Here is a 19,577-nt window from a genome sequence, read left to right on the forward strand (position 1 = left end):
CAAAACTACGATAGCATTAGACGCTGTTATTAGTGCGATATGCTATCACTACACGTACGCGCACACCTGCAAACACCGCCGCCGCCAGTAGCACCGGATAATAAACTGTGCTATATATTGTTACCGGCGGTAAGAGGGCGACTCTAATCCGAGGACCCCAGGCTGCGTCTGGGTATCTATGGAAACCAAATGTGGGGGCTACATGTTTAGGGCTTCACCTGAGAGTGCCGGGCAGGTAAGTGTCCGCTACACGTCTCAGCACATAAATCAAGCGAAAGGCGACATGAATGGCCGGGTACGCGGATTTTTCAATGTAATTATTCAGGATCCGGCTTTTACCCGCATCTCATCATATTTGTGGACTATAGAACAAGTTATATTGACAAGCATTGATAGCATTTGAATTGAAAGTAATTGAACTACAAATAGCAGCATGCCTTGCTATCTTGTTAGACTTGTAGTCCCTCTACAGCTGATTGGCCACAGTGATGGAGGAGAGGGGTAAAGTATTGTATCAGCAATGTAGTAATTATAATTATCAGCTACTCATATAGCGCACACATACAGCCTACCCTCCAACATGACCCATTCCATTAGGTACAAAACACTCTGCTCCTGGACTTCCCACCTAATGTATAATTGCAGACACTTGTGTTGAACTTGGTAATAGATGAGAGAGGTGTTTCACCACAGGTGGCTGCAATCATAAATTAAGAAGGAAGTCCAGGAGCAGAGTATTTTGTACCTAATGGAACGGGTCATGTTGGAGGGTCTGCATACAGTGGCGGGAACCTCAACACAGGCGCCCTGAGCAAAGCCGTAACTAGACTTTTTGGTGCCCTGTGCCATAAAGAGCATTGGCGTCCCCCTCATTTTTCAAAGGGACATAATGCACCCAAAAAAGGGCCATGGCTTCATGGGGAAGGGAAGAGATAGGAGAGGCCAGGAGATGCTGTGGATGAAATAAGAGGAAGCTACAAGCAAGAATGATAATGAACAGAAATTTGACAGGCCCAAACAGAGCCCCCTGACCTGTGGTGCCCTGTGCGATGGCACCGGCCGCACTACCCTAGCTATGGCCCTGGCCCTGAGGCAAGTTGTCCTTTGTGGCCCCTCTACCCGATGCTCAACTTGAGGTTCTGCTGGAGGCAGAAATGTACTGTAAATGGAAGTGTATGGCTCTAACTACAAAAACCTGGTGCTGTAGTCTGCTGGCCACAGTATTAGAGGTATCCACTCCACCTGTTGTCGTGTGTCCTGTTGCTTCATTTGCCTTCAGGAGTTATGTCACTGCACTGCACACATATTACGTAGCGCTTTACATGCTAGCCACCGCCTAGGCATATTTTTATATTTTAATATATTTTTGAAACTGTTTTTAACTTAATTATATGAAGAAAAAAAATCTACAATTCTCAAGGCCTTTTGGTAAAAAAAATATTGTCAGTTAAGTATCATCACATAAATCAAGCGAACGGTGACATGAATGGCCGGGTAGGCGGCTTTTTAAATGTAATTATTTAGGATCCAGCTTCTCTGATCGTTGCTTCTCTGTCTCCTCTCATGACTCATCTCTCCAGATTGGACTACTGTGACCTTCTCCTAGCTGGCCTCCCAGTCTCTCACCTCTCTCCACTACAATCGGTCCTCAATGCTGCTGCTCGGCTCATCTTCCTCTCTAGACGTTCTGCATCTGCTTCCCCTCTCCTTCAACAAACCAATAATCCTGGCGCTTATCAAGAAACAATTTAAATTATATAAATGCAGAAATATTTCTAATGAATTTGATAACTTTAAAGCAGCAGGTCTTAAAAACTGGGATTTGTGAATACCCATAAACACATAAATTTCAAATTAACTTCAGACTGCGCTAAAATAGCTGTAATTGTGAGAAAGAATCCAAATACATACAAAGAACAGTCATAGCTCCGTTAACTAAAAATATATCTAGAAATTTTTATTATATAATTATAAATCAAATTAATAAGGACAATTGTCTCATATTACAATAAAATGCTATTTGTATTAAATAAACAGTGTAACACTATTATATGCTAAAACCACTGCTTAAGAGATCTCCTGTGTATTTAACACCTGATCTAACTGTCCATAATTTCACGGCGTATTAAATACACAGGCGATCTCTTAAGCAGTGGTTTTAGCATATAAAAGTGTTACACTGTTTATTTAATGCAAATAGCATTTTATTGTAATATGTGAGACAATTGTCCTTATTAACTTGATTTATAATTATATAATAAAAATTTCTATATATATTTTTAGTTAACGGAGCCATGACTGTTCTTTGTATGTATGTGGATTCTGATTTCTCACAATCAGAGCTATATTAGCGCAGTCTGAAGTTAATTCTAATCCCCTCTCCTTCAAGCCCTACACTGGCTCCCCTTCCCTTTCAGATGCCAATTCAAGGTTCTTACACTCGCCTACAAAGCCCTCGCAAAATCCTCCATCACATGCATTTATGACCTTCTCTCCCTTCACTCTCCCGCCTGTCCACTTCACTCAACAAATGCATGTCGCCTTTCTTGACAACTGATTACTTCCTCTCACTCCCGCCTCCAATATTTTGCCCGTGCTGCTCCCTGCCATTGGAAGTCTCACTCTCCCTATACGACTCTCCACCTCACTACAAATCTTCAAACGGGCTCTCAAGACCCACTACTTCATGAAGGCCGTCCAGCTCTCATCCTAACCCACATAATGCTCTTTCCTCCCTATCTTCCGCTTATGTGTCACGCCTGTGGAATCGGTATGTAATACCGCCGGCCGCATGGCCGGCAGTTTGATTCCCGGCAGCGTCAGGCCGACAGTGGAACAGATCCCGGCAGCCGCAGCCTGACAGCGCTGAAAAACCAGATCGTCCCTAGGTAAGTATAAACTAACCTACCCTCCTAACCCTAACCCTCCCTTAGGGGTGCCTAACTCTAACCTCCCAAGTGTCTAACCCTAATCCCTCCTCTAAGTGCCTAAACCTAAGTCCCCCGGGGGGGTGGCTAACCCTAACCCTCCCTCCCCCTAGCCTAACCCTAACCTCCCGGGGGAGTGCCTAACCCTAAGTCCCCCCAGGGAGCCCTAAACCTAACCCTCCCCCCTGCGGCTGTCCGCTCGCGCCGCCCGGCATCTCTTCGATTGGGTTGCCGGGCACCGGTCTCCCGGCATCAGTGAAATGAGCGGCGTCTACATCTAGACGCCGGTCATTTCACCCTCGCTGGGATATGATAGTCGGGAAGCCGGCTGTCTGTATAATGTCAGCCGGCTTCCCGATTGCATCCCACGCCGGTCTGTCTGCCCCTCCCCTTTAGAATGTAAGCTCTCACGAGCAGGAACCTCTTCCCTCATGTGCTTCTCCCTACACTTTCTTCTACTCCTTACTCCTCATAAGGGCACCTAACACGTGACTGCCAACTCCCGGCTGCTTATTGTGACTGCTTTAATCGCTATTTGCAGCAATGTATATCAGTCGTGTCCTTGTCCTTCACTGTAATGTACTGTAAGTTACTTGTTTCTTGTTCACTTATTAGTTTTATGTACTATGTAAGGCGCTGCGGAACACTTGTGTCGCCATATAAAGGATAATAATAATAAGTAGGTAATCCTTAGAATACTATAGTTCCTTCATATTATCACAACTTTTATTTAATCCCAGTAGCCTGTTCCCTTACTTAAAAAAATAAATAAAAAAAATAGATCGTAGATTAAATAAATATTTATGAAAGTTGCTTTGGTGTACAAAACACATGTACTTGCAGAACACTGTATTGCCATTATCCTCTTATTCATGTTCCATAAAGACTACAGTTGGCACCTTAGAGAACCAGAAGATGGAGTCATTTTCAGTGATGGATGTCCTGCGGGTGTGCACAGTGCTGGAGGACAGTCTAGATCAGCTTTCCATCCTAGGATATATCATGCCAGTCTCTTACCATGGCCAAAGCGATGTGAGTAACAAGAGGAACCTTACTGCTTGAGTCACAGTAAAGGAGGGCAATTTTACTAATTGAAATTCTGGTCAATATGAGAGGGCTCCTTGTTCCAAAAAGCTGCTCACTCACTATTAAGCGTTCATAGAATGTGATTAGAGACCAACTTCCTGAGTGCTGGCATCCTGTACACAACCTGCAATAAATGCCGGAGAGCTTGTAAGCATATAACTGGTAGTAGGCTGGTATAATGTAGCAAAACCAGGATTGGCTCTTTGACTCCACATTTGCATTTACTCCACAGTGAGAGAGAGGTTTATTTATCTTCTCTCCGTGATTAACAAATGTGCTAGACCTTAGAACTAATCAACCAATTAACTTTGGGCTTAAAAGAGAGCCAAGGATAAGCACCTGGAGCTGAGTGAAACGTGTCGATAAGGGTCCTATTCAAAGAGCCAATCCTGGTTTTGCTACATTATATCAGCCTACTACCAGTTACATGCTTACTAGCTCTCCGGCATTTATTGCAGCGTTGAGCTTCTGGGATACTGCACCTGTTTTTGTTGCTCTAGCCTACTACGGCAATTACATCTGTGCTCACTCTGCCATTAGCGCTAATGAGCGCCTGGATATCTACAGCAAAGGGCTATAGTGAGCCGACTTCTACACAAGACAACTGGTGCGCCCACATGTCATCGGCACTGTGAAGGCGGGTCTCCCCCGTCCCGTTACCGGGAAGGAGACGGAGAATTAGACGCCGCGCTAGCTGGGACTGTGTTTATTTTCCCTACTACAAATCCAACTGTGGTGAGAGGCGGATACTAAGCGCATATTGACCAGCTAATTATTACTTGGTGGAGTATGGTTAGCAACATCTTTATAGCACTTTGTTCTTATTACTAAGATGCTTACCAAGACTATATGCAAACTGGTTAACCTGTATATGGATATAAGGAGCTAAACCTAGGTGGATACCGAGAGAATGATAGCAGCTTGCTGTGAATAAATTGTAGCATAGTATTGGAAACTGCAAAGATACAATATCAAACACTTATAATTATGATAAAATGTAACAATTTTTCTTATATGCATTCTTGTGGAGGAATGGAATTTTAAATGTTTATTGAGAAAGCCTTATGAAATTCATATGCGCAATCAAACATATTATACAGCTATTTGCAACATTAATTATTTTAACACTAGCGCAGCTCCATTTGTGTTTTGGGAAGTTTTTGATTTAAGGGCCTGATTCAGAGCCGGACGCTCTGACAGAGCGCTCGCTCTGAATCAGTGCCTGCCTATTGTATTTTTAGAGCGGCCTCCTGGCCGCTCGTATAGCTGTGGGTGACCACCCACAGCTATAGCGAGCGGCCAGGAAGATGGTCGCGATGGTCAAGACCATCGGGCTTGCGACGAGACCCTTGTGGTAGGGTCTCGTTGCCGCAAGCCCTGGAGTGCTTTTGGCTCTATCAGAGCTGAAAGCACTCCCACTGACATCACTTGTGATGTCAGTGGGGCCGGCCCCAGACGGTAGGCGTTTCCATGGGAACGCCTCCATCTGGCCAGCCACGCCCCCGGCACGTCCACCAAAGGGGGCGTGCTGTCACTCAATATCGACAGCACGCCCCCTTTGTAGCGAGACCCGGAGCGACGGTTTGCCCGTCGCTATCCGGGTCTCATGCATGCGCACGACGGAGCCGCCTCCATCGTGCGCATGCGCACTGGGCCAACATCGACCCGCTTGCGAGCGCTCAGTGCTCACGAGCCGGTCTGAATCAGGCCCTAAGTCAGCAGGGTAACTGACTTTTTGAGCTAGCAGCTGTGTACACATTTTACCACATATAAGTGGAACCCATATTACAAAAAAAGCCTATATAGCACTGGGATAAAGCTCTCAGTGGCAACACAGAGAGATTACTTCTTCTCTACATGTTATGTATAGTAGAGATCACCGATCCCAGTTATGGAGTACACATATACTCAAATGCTTTTTTTTAAATAATAATAATTATCAGCGAGCACTCTCATCTGCACCTGCTGTATACCTGGTGCACGAGATCACCTGATATCAGACAGATCTCTACCTATGCACTACTCTTCATAGCCAGCAATTCCGTCCTCATGCCTACAACACACCCTCTTAACTTAGTCCACATGTGAATGCTGTGTTGATGTTTCATTATGCCCATTCATTTGCATGCAGAATTGAGACTGAGGGCCTGATTCTTAAGTGGACGGAGGTGAAGTAGAAGTCACTACTGCAAATTTGTGCTAATGCCATAGCAGATGGGCTTCTCACTGAGATGGCCACCAACTGAGGCTCTAATCCTCTGCGGTGCATTAACCATTGCACCATCGAGCGGACATTGGCTGCATCATAAGACATTAGAACAGGGAGAGGGAACCTCCTGCCCAGGGGCCTTATAAGGCCCTCGGTATCATTTGGTCTGGCCCTCAGAGCTTTTTTCTGCTAGCCTAATAGCCAGAATCTATGCAGCAGTGCCACTTGGAGCATCCTTATTATGCTTAAGATGGTCACACCGCTGCCCTTACAGCTCCCTGGAGCATCCTGAGGATGCTCCAGGCATTGCTGTAATCACCAGCGATTGTGGCCCCGCCCCCATGTGATGTCATGCGGAGGGGGCATGGCCTTAACCAGGTCCGCAAATAATGGGCCTGATTCAGAGCCGTTCGCTATTTGTGGTCGTTCGTTTAAAAACAAGGGGTGGCTATTCAAATGATCCGTACGCACATTGCAGTCTGTTCACACCTCTAAGTCTGAACGAGCGTGCAAAACATACGCTCGTTTATTTGTTAAAAACGCCCCCTGGCCGCTCGCACCATACGTCATGTCCGCTATTTATTAGATTAATCGAGTACATCGACCAGCGTATGAACTGCTCGCTATTCTTGTGGTTGGTGTTTGCTACCACAAATTTGCGAGCAGTTCTGGCTATAAAATAACCCAGTGACGTGGTCAATGACGCTGCTGTTTTAAATATACACACCCATAAAACGCCCGTTTTGACCTTTAAGCACGCCTGCGTTCGGATCTCCACTCCCCATTTTCAAGCTCCTTCCCCTGTTACCACCCACATACGCCTCATTCTGTCACTCAAAATAGCAGGCCCTCGCTATATTGCGTACCAACGATTTTCGGCCGCACTGACTGGTTCGCGCATGTGTACTAAAAACCGTACGCATGCGCAGATGTGCAAACATCGCTCGGAACGAGCGTACTGCCGCTAACGAGCGGCTCTGAATGAGGGCCAATGTTATGTATATCAAAATGGCCCTCAGCAGAAAAAAGGTTTCCCGTCCCTGCATTAGAACAACCCATTAGTTGCTCACAATGTCCAACGGTACCTGGCCACCGGTGCCAGTGGAATGTTGTCTTTCTACACAATCCATGACTTTGGCATGCCTCTGACTTGCATGGATCTCCATGCAATTCCAATATGCATCCACCGGTGGTTACCACTGGGATGCATGTGCAGATTTAAAGCATCGGGTGCTTGCACCCGATGTTCTAAATCTGCCCACCTCTAAATCAGGCCCTGTGATGCGTACAACTCTTAGTCTCCCATGGATGCATGTGTGAGGCTACAAAGCATGCGCAATGTTTAAAATAAAAAATAGCAAAGTGGACTTGTACGCAACTCTGAATCTGCCCATAGTATTAATTAAAAAATTCTGGATTGACCACAATTTCAGGAAAATGCACCTAGTTGTAATCATTTTGCATGAATGCTGTATGTGTATTTCTTAGTGTATTTAATTCCTATTCCACAAAATATATATATATATATATATATATATATATATATATATATATATATATATATACACATATACATATACACACACACACACTCTGTTTGAACGGGATTAGTATGATTCACCGCCAGACGCATCCCGATGCCGGAAGATCGGCACCAGTGAAGATCCTGACTGCGCTAAAGGTAAGTACCCCCCCCTAACCCACCTTTAGGGGTGCCTAACCCTAACCCCCCCCCTTCCCCGCTGCCTAAACCTAACCTCCCCCCGGGGGTGCCTAACCCTAACCCTCACCCCCCTCCCCTCCCCTGCGGCTGTCCACGCCGGTGCCCGGCTTACCTTCGATCGGGATTACGGGCTCCCGGCATAGGTAAAATGGCAGGCATCAAAATCCCTTGCCGGGATTAGACAGTCGGGATGCCGACGGTCGGCATTTAGACCGTCGGCATCCCGACTGCATATTGTTTGAACATACCACATTCTTATACAAACTCTGCGGTGCTAATTTGTATTGTCAATTTTATTTCCCCAAAAAGTTTCTGCAACTTGCAGGTAAAGTCACAGTAGCGTAATTAGCGCTCTGTTGTTTGATTTCAGATTGTTGGAAATGAAATTGGTAAAATCTTAAAGACTCAGAAACAACTGGAGGGAAAGTTTGGGGAACTGATTGGAAAACGTACAGATGTCCTATTGTCGCCACCTCCCATGACACACAAGTTGTTACATTTGAAGGATCAGATGCATGAAACTAGCGAAAAGCTGAAAATGAGCAATGAGCAGTTTGTGAAGGCTGTGAAGCAAAGTCCTTTAACATCTGACAACCTAAAGAAGGTCCAGGCTGACAGGTAAGGCCATCTATTTGTCTCATGTAAGTGGGACCAGACTGATACTGGGAATGCCCAAAACAGTGATATCAAAACCCACATTAAGCATTTATAATATTTTGCAGAGTTGTCAGTCACAATTCTCTCTCCCGTTTGCTCTAACAGACAATTTGCAGCAGACATCATCTCAGATATGTTGATGGAGTTGGAAACCTCAGGGTCATTTTTGAGCCTACAGCAAGCGGTGGCAATGGAGAAAGAGAAAAAAGCAAACTTCTACAACACAATAGCAAGGTGAAAATGGGTACACATGCTGGTGCCATATAGAAGTGAGGATGAGGAGATAGAGCGGGTGAGATGCAGTACGGAGCTACATACAGATGATATGTGCACAGAGTGGGTGTGGTGGCTGCACACACGTGAGAAGGGTCACATAGGGTGATTGAGGTGCCAGCAATAAGTGAGAATGGGCACATTAATTGGATGCGGTTCTACAAATAGATGGGAATGGGTACATTAATTGGGTGCGGTTATATAAATAGATGAGAATGGGTACATTAATTGGGTGCGGTGCTACAAATAGATGAGCATGGGTACATTACGTAAGTCAGGTGCTACAAACAGATGAGAATGGGTACATTAATTGGGTGCGGTTCTACAAATAGATGAGAATGGGTACATTAATTGGGTGCGGTTCTACAAATAGATGAGAATGGGTACATTAATTGGGTGCGGTGCTACAAATAGATGAGCATGGGTACATTACGTAAGTCAGGTGCTACAAACAGATGAGAATGGGTACATTAATTGGGTGCGGTTCTACAAATAGATGAGAATGGGTACATTAATTGGGTGCGGTTCTACAAATAGATGAGAATGGGTACATTAATTGGGTGCGGTTATATAAATAGATGAGAATGGGTATATTAATTGGGTGCGGTGCTACAAATAGATGAGCATGGGTACATTACGTAAGTCAGGTGCTACAAACAGATGAGAATGGGTACATTAATTGGGTGCGGTTCTACAAATAGATGAGAATGGGTACATTAATTGGGTGCGGTTCTACAAATAGATGAGAATGGGTATATTAATTGGGTGCGGTTCTACAAATAGATGAGAATGGGTATATTAATTGGGTGCGGTTCTACAAATAGATGAGAATGGGTACATGTAATAGATATCATGATGCAGACAGATGAGAATGGACACAGAACGGATATGGTGATTGACACATGTGAGAATGGGCACAGTGATGCACAAGGTGGGAATGGATACATTGGATGGCTATGGTGATGCACAGGGTTAGAATGGGCACATAATGGATATGATGATGCATACAGCTGAGAATGAGCAACTAGAATGGGTATTGTAATGTACATAGGTGAGAATGGCCACAGTGAATAGATATTGTGATACACATAGGTGAGAATGGGCACATGGAATGGGTATGGTGATATCAGCACACATGTGAGAATGTACACATAGATTTGGTATTGCACACAGATGGGACTAGGCACATATAATTGATATGGTGATGCACGCAAGTAAGAATGGGCACATAGAATGGGTATGGTGATTCTAGCACACGTGAGAATGGGCACATAGAACAGGTGCTGCACACAGATGAGAATGGGCACAGAATGCTTGGTTCAACTTAGAGAGGAATGGCCAGAGGCGATATGATGCTGTATGTACATGGTGAGGTTACTGAGGATATAATGGACTACAGTAGAGAAGACAGAGGTTGTGCTATAGAAGGTGTGATGACTGGAGAGTGTTAGGTGCTACACTAAGGGAAGGATGGGTGCAGATTATGTAGTGTGTGCCAAGTAAGAGAATGGGTGTCTTGTGTGGTTCCACACCTACATAGCAGAGGCTACAAGGTTTGCCTAAAGCTACACACAGACAAAATGATGTTGCTGACCTATGTTGTGAGTGTAATTTGCCAAGCCTGTGAAATAAGCTCGGACCGTTACTTATCCTTAATGTCCGTCATGCTATGCTTTGTTACCAGAGAACAAGAAGGGAGGAAGAAGATAAAAGCATTACAGAAGCAGCTGCAGGATGTCAGACTGGAGAAGAAAGTGGAGATGCAGGTAATGCAAGAAGTCCACAGGTCTGTAAGGCTTACTGGAAGGGTCATACCAACTGAAGATACAACTACGTAGTCTCTTTATAAAATAATTGTTTTTATTAATTTGTCATACAAGATGGAATTATTGGCATCAGGGCTTAAAGTGGTCCTGGAGAGGTGGTGGAACTCATCTCCCCGCCGTCTTCTCCCCCCCCGCCACGCTAGTCTGACAGGCCAAAACAAGTGTAAAAATTGTTCTTTAAACACACACTATTGTATATAGGAAGCATTAAAGTGAATGGCAGGGGGCCTGGAGGCCGCCTAGGCCCCATAATCTCTTGGGGCTATGATAGTATGAAATACATTTTAGATGCTTTTTTAGCACTTCTGCCATCAGCTGAGACTACAATGTTAGGTCACTTAAAAAGAAAAAAAAGTTCTATATCAGTGTTATTTTTCTGCTGTGCCTCAGAGTTTTTTTTTATAGGTTCTCCACAAGCTAGTCTATGTCACTTGGATGCCTAATGTTTTTTTGCAACCTTTATGTATTGCCTTTGCTTGATTCTTTCCTTACCTATATGCTGGTTTCTCTGAAATGAGGGACCTCTGAAAAAACTGAGACTCCCTAGGCCAGTGTTGGCTAACCTTGACACTCCAGCTGTTATGGAACTACATAACCCAGCATGCACTGCTACAGTTTTGCTATTAGGGCATGCTAAAACTGTGGCAGGGCATGCTGGGATATATAGTTCCACAACAGCTGGAGTGTCAAGGTTAGCCAACACTGCCCTAGGCAGACAGTGAGATAGGCTCTCTGTCTGTGGGACTTCTGTGCAGGGACTTGGTGGAGGTGGAACTAGTTCTACCTACCATTAGAGGTGATGGAACTCTGGGCCTGATTCAGAGCCGGACGCTCTGACCAAAGCGCTCGGTCTGAATCAGTGCCCTCCTACCTAAAAATGGAGCGGCCTCCTGGCCGCTCGCATAGCTGTGGGTGACCACCCACAGCATATGCGAGCGGCCAAAAAGATGGTTGCGATGTTCAAGACCATCGCGACCATCGGGTTTGCGATGAGACCCTGCGGTAGGGTCTCGGTGACCGCAAGCCCTGGAGTGATTTTGGCTCTATTAGAGCCCCGTTCCTTCCTACTTTATCCCCTGATTGGCATCTACCAATAATCAACCACTTAGCTGGCTAATAATTTTTCCAAACTCGCTTACAAATTGTTTTTTTTTTTTTTTTAATGATTGAATTAAGTCAAGAACATCTATTTAATAATTTATCCAACAAGATTGTATTCAACTTTTTTAACACAGTATAACATAAAATTAAAATGTCTTCTTCAGGGTTCATAGGGCTCCACAGGGAGACCTTGGGGTGTAGGTCGTGGTTGAGGACCAGGCACCAAACAGTTAAAGCTTTGCTCCCAGGATGCAACAGCCCTTCCCCCCCCATACCACGCCCCCGAGCCAGAGGCACTTCAGTTTCGTCGGTGCCCGGTCAGAGTCGGGTCACCATTATAACAGTGGGCTGCTTCAGCAGCCGAAAAACTTTTTCTTTTTCTGATTTTCTTTATTTTACAGTTATACTTCTGGGCGGACAGCAGCAGACTGTCCGCGGGACGTCTGTGCTGCCGCTCAATCACCCCTCTGGGCACCGCAACTCCAGCTCCATCTGGTGCTCTCGGCGGGCATCCCGGGGACCTTGCTAGCCGGCCCCGCGGACAGACCCAGACTGCAGCCCAGTTTCTATGGGTATAGGTAAGGCGGGTCACTGCTTGCGGTGGCCCGCAGATGGGCAGTTTTACCTCTGGTCTCAGGGGACAGTCCGGAGGTGCTGAGGGTGACCACATGATCTACTAGACCACCAGGGTACATATGGAGCAGGAATCTAGCATCCCGGTGGTTAACAATCAGCATGAGGAGGTCCGCTTTCCCTATTATAGCGGCCCCTCCCCTCAGCTCAGAGCGCCATTCCTCTGAGGTCTAGCTTCTCTGAGCTGCTCTCCTCCTCCGACCACACCCCCTCAGTGGTCTCCAGAGGCCATCTTCTACAGGCTCAGCCGCAGCTCTCTCAGGGAAACGCAGGATCTGGTCCCCCCCTCTCCCTGGAGTCAGTGTATGTAGCACTATAGCCTACCGAGTAGTTGATTGTAGTGCCATTTTGCAGTTATATGTATTTCTGCATTGTATGTGACTTATGCTAACGCTGTCTGTATATTCTCTCTATACTGTCATCATATATCTTTCTCTTTTTTTCTCATCTTTGCCCTAACATACAGGTGTATTCAGGGTTTTCTGTACCTCACATTTCTTGTATTTGTGAAGGTTGTCACATACAGTTAGTTACTGGACTGTGCCATATTGTGTGCTGTGCGCTCCTGCAGCTTGCCCAAGGATCAGTATATTGCATTCCCACTTGTATATAACATACCTAGTGGTTGCATATTAGTCAGTGCCATATTGTGTGCTATGTTACTCTGCAGCTATGTCTAGCAGAGGCAAGAGTAGCAAGCAAGCATCTGCACCCATACTGCTCTCTTACAAATTATGTGACGCAAGTGAGGAGGATTCATTACAAGATGGGATATGTGCTAAGTGTTATACTCCACCAGGCCCATCAGACCCCCCAGCCTCAGCTCAGGAGCCCCCCATGGCTTCCTTTTCTCAAGTGCTGGCCACTATTGCGGACCGCCTAGCAGTCCCGGCTGTAATTCCCCCTATGGGGTTACCACAACAGGTACAAGCAATACAGGTACCTCCTTTGCCCCCTTCATGGGTAGACATACTTTCTAACTCCTTACAAAGTCTGGCGGCTACCTCTACAGCCTTTCAATATATGTCGCAAGGTGAGAAGCCCCTACCAAGTAAGACTACTAAGCGTCCTGTGTTGTCTTCACACCGGGCCGCCATCAGGGGGGGCTGAACAGGGGGGCCACCCACCTGCTACTACTGCCACTGCAGAGTTTGCAGCCAGAACTACCCCCTTGAAGAGAAGAAAGGGGGCCTGGCCACGGCTGCTACCGCCCACCGACCCGGTCCCCATTAGGAAATGGATGGAGCTGGTGGAGGTTAGATCTATCTTCCAAATAGAAGATGAGCCCGCCCCAAAAATAAAACACCCACTATTTAAAACGACAAAAAGTGGCTTCAGCAGAGTTCCCCCTCTCAGATCAACTAGTTGAGCACTTGGCAGATGCTTATTAAGAGGTTTCAGCCCCAAAAACGTATGACCTCTTGTTATTCTTTTCCTGCAGCTCATTGTGCAAGATGGGAGACTCCCCCAGCGGTGACTTACCGTGTTACACGTTTGATTAAAAGCGCTACATTACTTATCTCTACAGTTTCCTCACTAAAGGACCCTATGAATAGAAAGATTGAAACTGGCCTTAAATCTGTGTAATCTTTTTCAGGCGCCATTGCTCGCCTGACCATGGCTATTGCATGGGTGGCTAAAGCAATTGAGAGCTGGGCAGACGCCCTTGAAGAATCTTTTCCCTCAGACGCCTCTTGGGATGAGATGTCTTATGTAGCTCATATAAGAGATGCAGCTTCATATATTAGAAAAGGGTCCTTGGATGCCAGTCTCCTAGCTTCTAGAGCTTCGGCCACGGCAGTGTCTGCCCGCCGCATTCTTACAATGGGGAGATCTTGTTTGACCCAGACTTAGACAAGATTGTAGCCACATTAGCAGCATCAAAGACTGCCTTTCTGCCTTCAGCAGTTACCGCAAAACCTAGGACAACATTCTTTAGGTGCTTTTGTCCCCAAGTAAAGCCTAAGGATCAGTCCTTTCCTAGGCAGTTGGCTTCCGCTAGGGCTGCTAAGATGGACCACCAGATGCCTTGCTTCAAAATCCGAGGACAAGCCTTCAGCCTGACGGGAGGGGCCTCCCCCTTTGGGACCCCAGAGTAGGAGGCCGACTTTTTCAGTTTGCCCAGTGCTGGCGTCAAACCATGGCCCTGGTCATCCAGAAAGCCATTCAGTTCTAGCTGCAAGCAGGAGTTATAGTTCCAGTACCGCTATCACAGTGAGGGAATGGTTATTATTCTACTCCCTTTCAGGTTCAGAAGCCAAATGGGTCTCATCGGCCTATCCTCAACCTCAAATCCCTGATCAAGTTCATCAGGGTACCCAGGTTCAGGATGGAAACCCTACGCTCTATTATCCTAGCTCCGGTTTGCTATAACTACAACAACACTTCCAATTTCAGGCTCTACCCTTTGGACTACTACAGCTCCACGGGTGTTTACCAAGATTATGGCTATCATGGCGGACCACCTGTGTGGTCAGGAGTTCCGGCTGCTACCATACCTGGACGACCTCTTGCTCTTATCAAGCTCCCTTGAGGTGCTTCAACGTCATTTTCAGGTAACCATTGCCTTCCTACAAAGGCAAGGCTGGTTAATCAACTGGAAGAAATCCTCCCTGAATCCTTCACAAAGTATGGTTCATCTGGGAGCGCTTTTAGATTTTCAGGATCAGAGAATCTTCCAGACAGCAGACAAAATCTCCACACTGCAAATACATGTGCGCAGATTCCTACACAGTCGCCAAGTGTCAGTCCACTCAGCAATGCAAGTTCTAGGATCCATGGTATCCACCTTCGACATGGTGGAGTACGCTCAGTTCCACTCCAGGCCCCTGCAACAGCTAATCCTGTCCAGGTGGAACAAGTTGCCCTATCGGATCAAGGCTCAAATTATGTTCTCTCTCCAGAGGTTCGTCTGTCCCTCTCCTAGTGGCTACAGACGTCCTATTTAACCAAAGGTCACCCCTTTTGGATCCCGGATTGGGTACTCCTTACAACGGACGACAGTCTCCAGGGCTGGGGTGCAGTGACCGGTCAACACTCCTTCCAGGGGCGTTGGACATCAGCCGAGTCGACCTTGCCAATCAATGTATTGGAACTCAGAGCCATCTACAAAGCCCTCACTCTAGCTCAGGATATTCTTCAGGGCAAGCCTGTACAAGTGCAGTCAGACAATGCCACAGCAGTGGCCTACATCAATCAACAAGGAGGCACTTAAAGTCGGTCAGCAATGATAGAAGTGTCAAGCCTTCTCACATGGGCTGAGGGTCACCTTCCGGCCATCTCTGCAGTGTTCATTTTGGGAAGTGGGAAGCTGACTTCCTCAGCTTTTACAACGTGCATGCCGGTGAATGGTCTCTCCACCCAGAAGTCTTTCAACTCCTAGTGGACAAATGAGGCCCTACCAGAGGTGGACCTCATGGCCTCCAGACACAATCACAAACTGCCAATGTACGGGTACAGAACAAGGGACACCGAGGCAGCCTTCGTAGACTCCTTATCAGTGAAGTGGACCTTCCATCTGGCATATCTATTCCCTCCAGTCTCCCTTCTTCCTCAAGTTCTTTGGAAGTTCAAACAAGACGGACGAACTGTCCTGCTGGTGGCCCCAGCATGGCCCAGATAGCATTTGTACTCAGATCTTCAGAGCCTTTCCATAGATGCTACCTCAGCGGCTGTACCTGTTATCTCAGTGTCCCTGTCTTCACCTGGACCTGTGTTGTCTGTCTTTGACGGCGTGGCTCTTGAGACATCCCTCCTGAGGTCTAAAGGGTTTTCTCATCTGTGGTTCAGACTATGCTCAGAGCACGTAAGCCGGCCTTTGCAAGAATTTACCATAGAGTGTGGCATACCTAGTTCCAATGGTGTGATGCCAGAAGCTATGACCCTCATGTGTTTCGGGTCTCTAGAGTCCTGGCCTTCATCCAAGCTGGACTGGATCTTGGACTGCGCCTTACTTCGCTGAAGGTACACGTTTCTGCTCTGTCAATTTGGTTCTAGCGTAGAATTGCTTCACTGCCGGATGTCCACACTTTCCTGTAAGGTGTCCTCCACATACAACCTCCCTTTGTCCCTCCTGTGGCTCCGTGGGATTTGTCAGTGGTTATTCATCTGCCCAAAGGGTAGGGATTTAGGTGCGCTCTCATGTCCCTCCCCATTTCTGATCTTCCATCAGGACAGGGCTGTTCTTCGGACTCCCCCTGGATTTCTTCCCAAAGTGGTTACTCATTTCCATATTGATGAGGAAATCGTAGTCCCGGCCTTCCAATCACCAGACCTCTTGGTAGGTGAGGCCTCCTTGGATGGGGTCCGTGCTCTCACGATCTATGTGGACCGTACCAGTTCTCTGAGGAAACAGACTCCCTATTTGTGCTCTATGGATTTCACATGAAGGGTTGGCCAGCCAATAAACAGACATTGGCTAGTGGCTTCGCATGACTATCTCACAGGCTTACACGCAGACGGTCCTTCCTGTACCAACTACTGTCACTGCTCATTCCACTCGCTCTGTGGGTCCCTCATGGGCAGCTCGCCATGGCGCCTCAGCTGAACAGCTTTGTAAGGCGGCCACGTGGTCTTCTGTTCAGACCTTTCTTAGGATCTATGCCTTCGATACATTTGCCTCTCAGGCTGCTTCATTTGGACACTGGATTCTCCTCACCGCTCAGGAGCATCCCCACCCTTGAATAACTGCTTTGGGACATCCCCAAGGTCTCCCTGTGGAGGCCTATAGAACCTGAAGAAGAAAATGAGTTATGGTAAAACTTACCTTCGTTAACTCTCTTTCGTCTAAGTCCATAGGGTCCACAGGGCACCTGCCTTGACGCACCTGGCTTCTATGGGCTATGTTTCCTTGTTCCCTGTCTCCTTCTGTGAGAGAATGTGATTCTTGTGTGTTCCAGCATTCTTCTCTCCTCTCCGGCTTGTCACGAACTGAAGTGCCAATGGCTCGGGGGCTGAGTATATGGGGAATGCCCGTTGCATCCTGAAAGCAAAGCTTTAACTGTTTGGTGCCCGGTCCCCAACCACCACCTACACCCCAAGGTCTCCCTGTGAACCCTATGGATTCGAAGAAAGAGAGTTAACGAAGGTAAGTTTTATAATTTTTATAGTATACTGTAGTGATGGCCATTGACAGCTGTGCCATTGATGGCGATGTTTTTAAACCACCGTTAGAAAACCATTGATGGCTTAGCTATCAATGGTTGAGTTCTGCGCAGACCACACCTGCCAATGTTTCTTTAACATTGGAGTAGCCTTCGATGGTGCGGCATCGGTGCCCATCTGCGATTGTGATACCACTTGCCATTGGTCAGACCATCAATGTTTGCAAATTGCTGATGGTTGATTATCACCACTACAATACTATACAGTATATAGTTTACCATCCCTAATCGTAGGCCCCCTATCAATAGTCATGTTCGATACAGGATTGCCATAATCAGACATATCCATGAAATTATTTTATCTACAATAATATCAATATATATATATATATATATATATTTAAAAAAAAATGGAAATCGATTTTCTTCGATGATACGTGGGGGGCCTCTGCTGTGTTCTTCAAATGTCCCCGGCGGCTGCTCCTCTCTGCAGCCACATACTGAGGCCAGCAAGCTGATATGTTCACATGTCCCCGGTGGCTGGAGAAAGGAGCAGTTCCCGGGGAAATGTGAACATATCAGTGTGCTGGCCCATGTGTGTACACTTGTACAACCTTCCTCTATTCCCCTGGAGGCAACCTAAGAGCTATTTCACACATGCCGGTTTTGACCGGGCGGCAAAAAGCGGCTTTTTGCCGCCAGTTTTCAGCTTGGTGTAAAATCTAGTACATGCAGGAATTCAGCGAGTCCTTTCATATGGCACGGTCGCCGTGTTATAGCCGGAAAAAACTACTATGCAGGACGGTGCCGTGCCGTCCCTGCACACCAGTAGTGTGAAGGAAACAATGTTTCCTATCACACACGCTGGCTTCTGCCGGCCGGGCTTGTGCAGCAGATGCTGCTGCTGCGCATGCCCAATAGGATAAAAAATAAATAAAAAAAATAAATAAATAAAAGCGGCTCAAAGCTGCTGCTTGTGAAAGGCACAGAGTGCCTGAAATACCCCGGCCAGCTACCGCCCGGTTCTTGCCTGGCCGGCCAGAACCGTAGTGTGTGAAATAGCTCTAAGACTTCAATTTAATCCTGACAGTCCTTCAGCACTTGTCCTTTGAATCCTTGGATTCAATGAATCTTAAACTTCATAACTTGGAAGATAGATCCCATATTTATTTTCCACAACGATAAAGCTGTTTTAAGGACTGAGCCTTCCTTTCAACCAAAAGTAGTTTCCTAATTTTACATAAATTAGGACATAGTTGTTCTATCCAGTGGCGTCTCAAGGCACGGGCTAGCAGGGCCATCGCCCAGAGCACCATAGTCCCGCGTCATGCCTGAACTCAGCTGGCTCCAGAAAATCCCACCCTCCCGCTGGCGTTGTTTTATATACGTTCAGGGGGAGGGAAGGGGTGCGGCAGTGCAGTACAGGGCATCGCTGGGCACAGAGAAGCCTAGCGCCGGCCCTGGTTCTAGCCTTGCCTCCGGAGTTTCATTTGGACCAACAAGTCCCACTCTTTTCTTTGGATGTGGTCAGGGCCCTTCAATCTTATGTGTACAGAGCTAGTCTGATTTGTCACGTGGACAATCTTTTTGGTCTGTATGAACAAAAAAAAAAAAAGGTCTGGCCAGTCTCTAAACAAACTATTGCTAGATGGATCTCTGCCAGGCTTACATTACAGCAGGTTAACTCACACCACCTGATCCTTGGTGCACATCTTTGCTAAATTCTGTTTTGATACCTTTGTGTACAGAATTTTTGTTCTCGCCATTAAATGCTTTTCTCCGATTCAGTGGAGACACTTGGACGCCCATCCCTAATGTTCCTGTTCATGGTTCCTATTCTGTTATTTTATGTTCTTGTTTACAGTCTCCTAGTTTAGGTGTGTTACTGGATCCTCCTCTCCTTTATACACCTATTCTGGGCTTGGGTATTTAACAACTGAAGCTTTAGCCAGTTGGGGTATAGAGGGAGGTAGGATCCTGAGCTGTATCGGTTTTAATCCCAGTGCCATCTGCCATACCACAGTGTTCAAGTGTCCCCCA

At 46.5% G+C, this 19,577-nt stretch overlaps 1 protein-coding gene across 3 annotated transcripts in view; it reads left to right on the top strand.

Annotated features, from left to right (window-relative positions):
• Window positions 1-18: 18 nt before the first annotated feature.
• The window catches only part of DRC9 (dynein regulatory complex subunit 9), a 37,626-nt gene continuing 18,067 nt past the window's right edge, over window positions 19-19,577 (top strand). The window contains exons 1-5 of one of the 3 annotated variants that reach the window (XM_088465195.1): window positions 19-235; window positions 3,813-3,959; window positions 8,316-8,563; window positions 8,708-8,836; window positions 10,560-10,641. In XM_088465195.1, the coding sequence (XP_088321321.1) occupies window positions 179-235; window positions 3,813-3,959; window positions 8,316-8,563; window positions 8,708-8,836; window positions 10,560-10,641 (663 nt within the window). In that variant the 5' untranslated portion in view covers window positions 19-178. The remainder of the gene's footprint in view (window positions 236-3,812; window positions 3,960-8,315; window positions 8,564-8,707; window positions 8,837-10,559; window positions 10,642-19,577) is intronic. The other 2 variants (XM_088465194.1, XM_088465196.1) reach the window with 2 other exon arrangements.

Source organism: Taudactylus pleione, unplaced genomic scaffold, assembly GCF_031769625.1.
Source record: "Taudactylus pleione unplaced genomic scaffold, aTauple2 ptg001903l, whole genome shotgun sequence".
NCBI classification, from domain to species: Eukaryota; Metazoa; Chordata; class Amphibia; order Anura; family Myobatrachidae; genus Taudactylus; species Taudactylus pleione.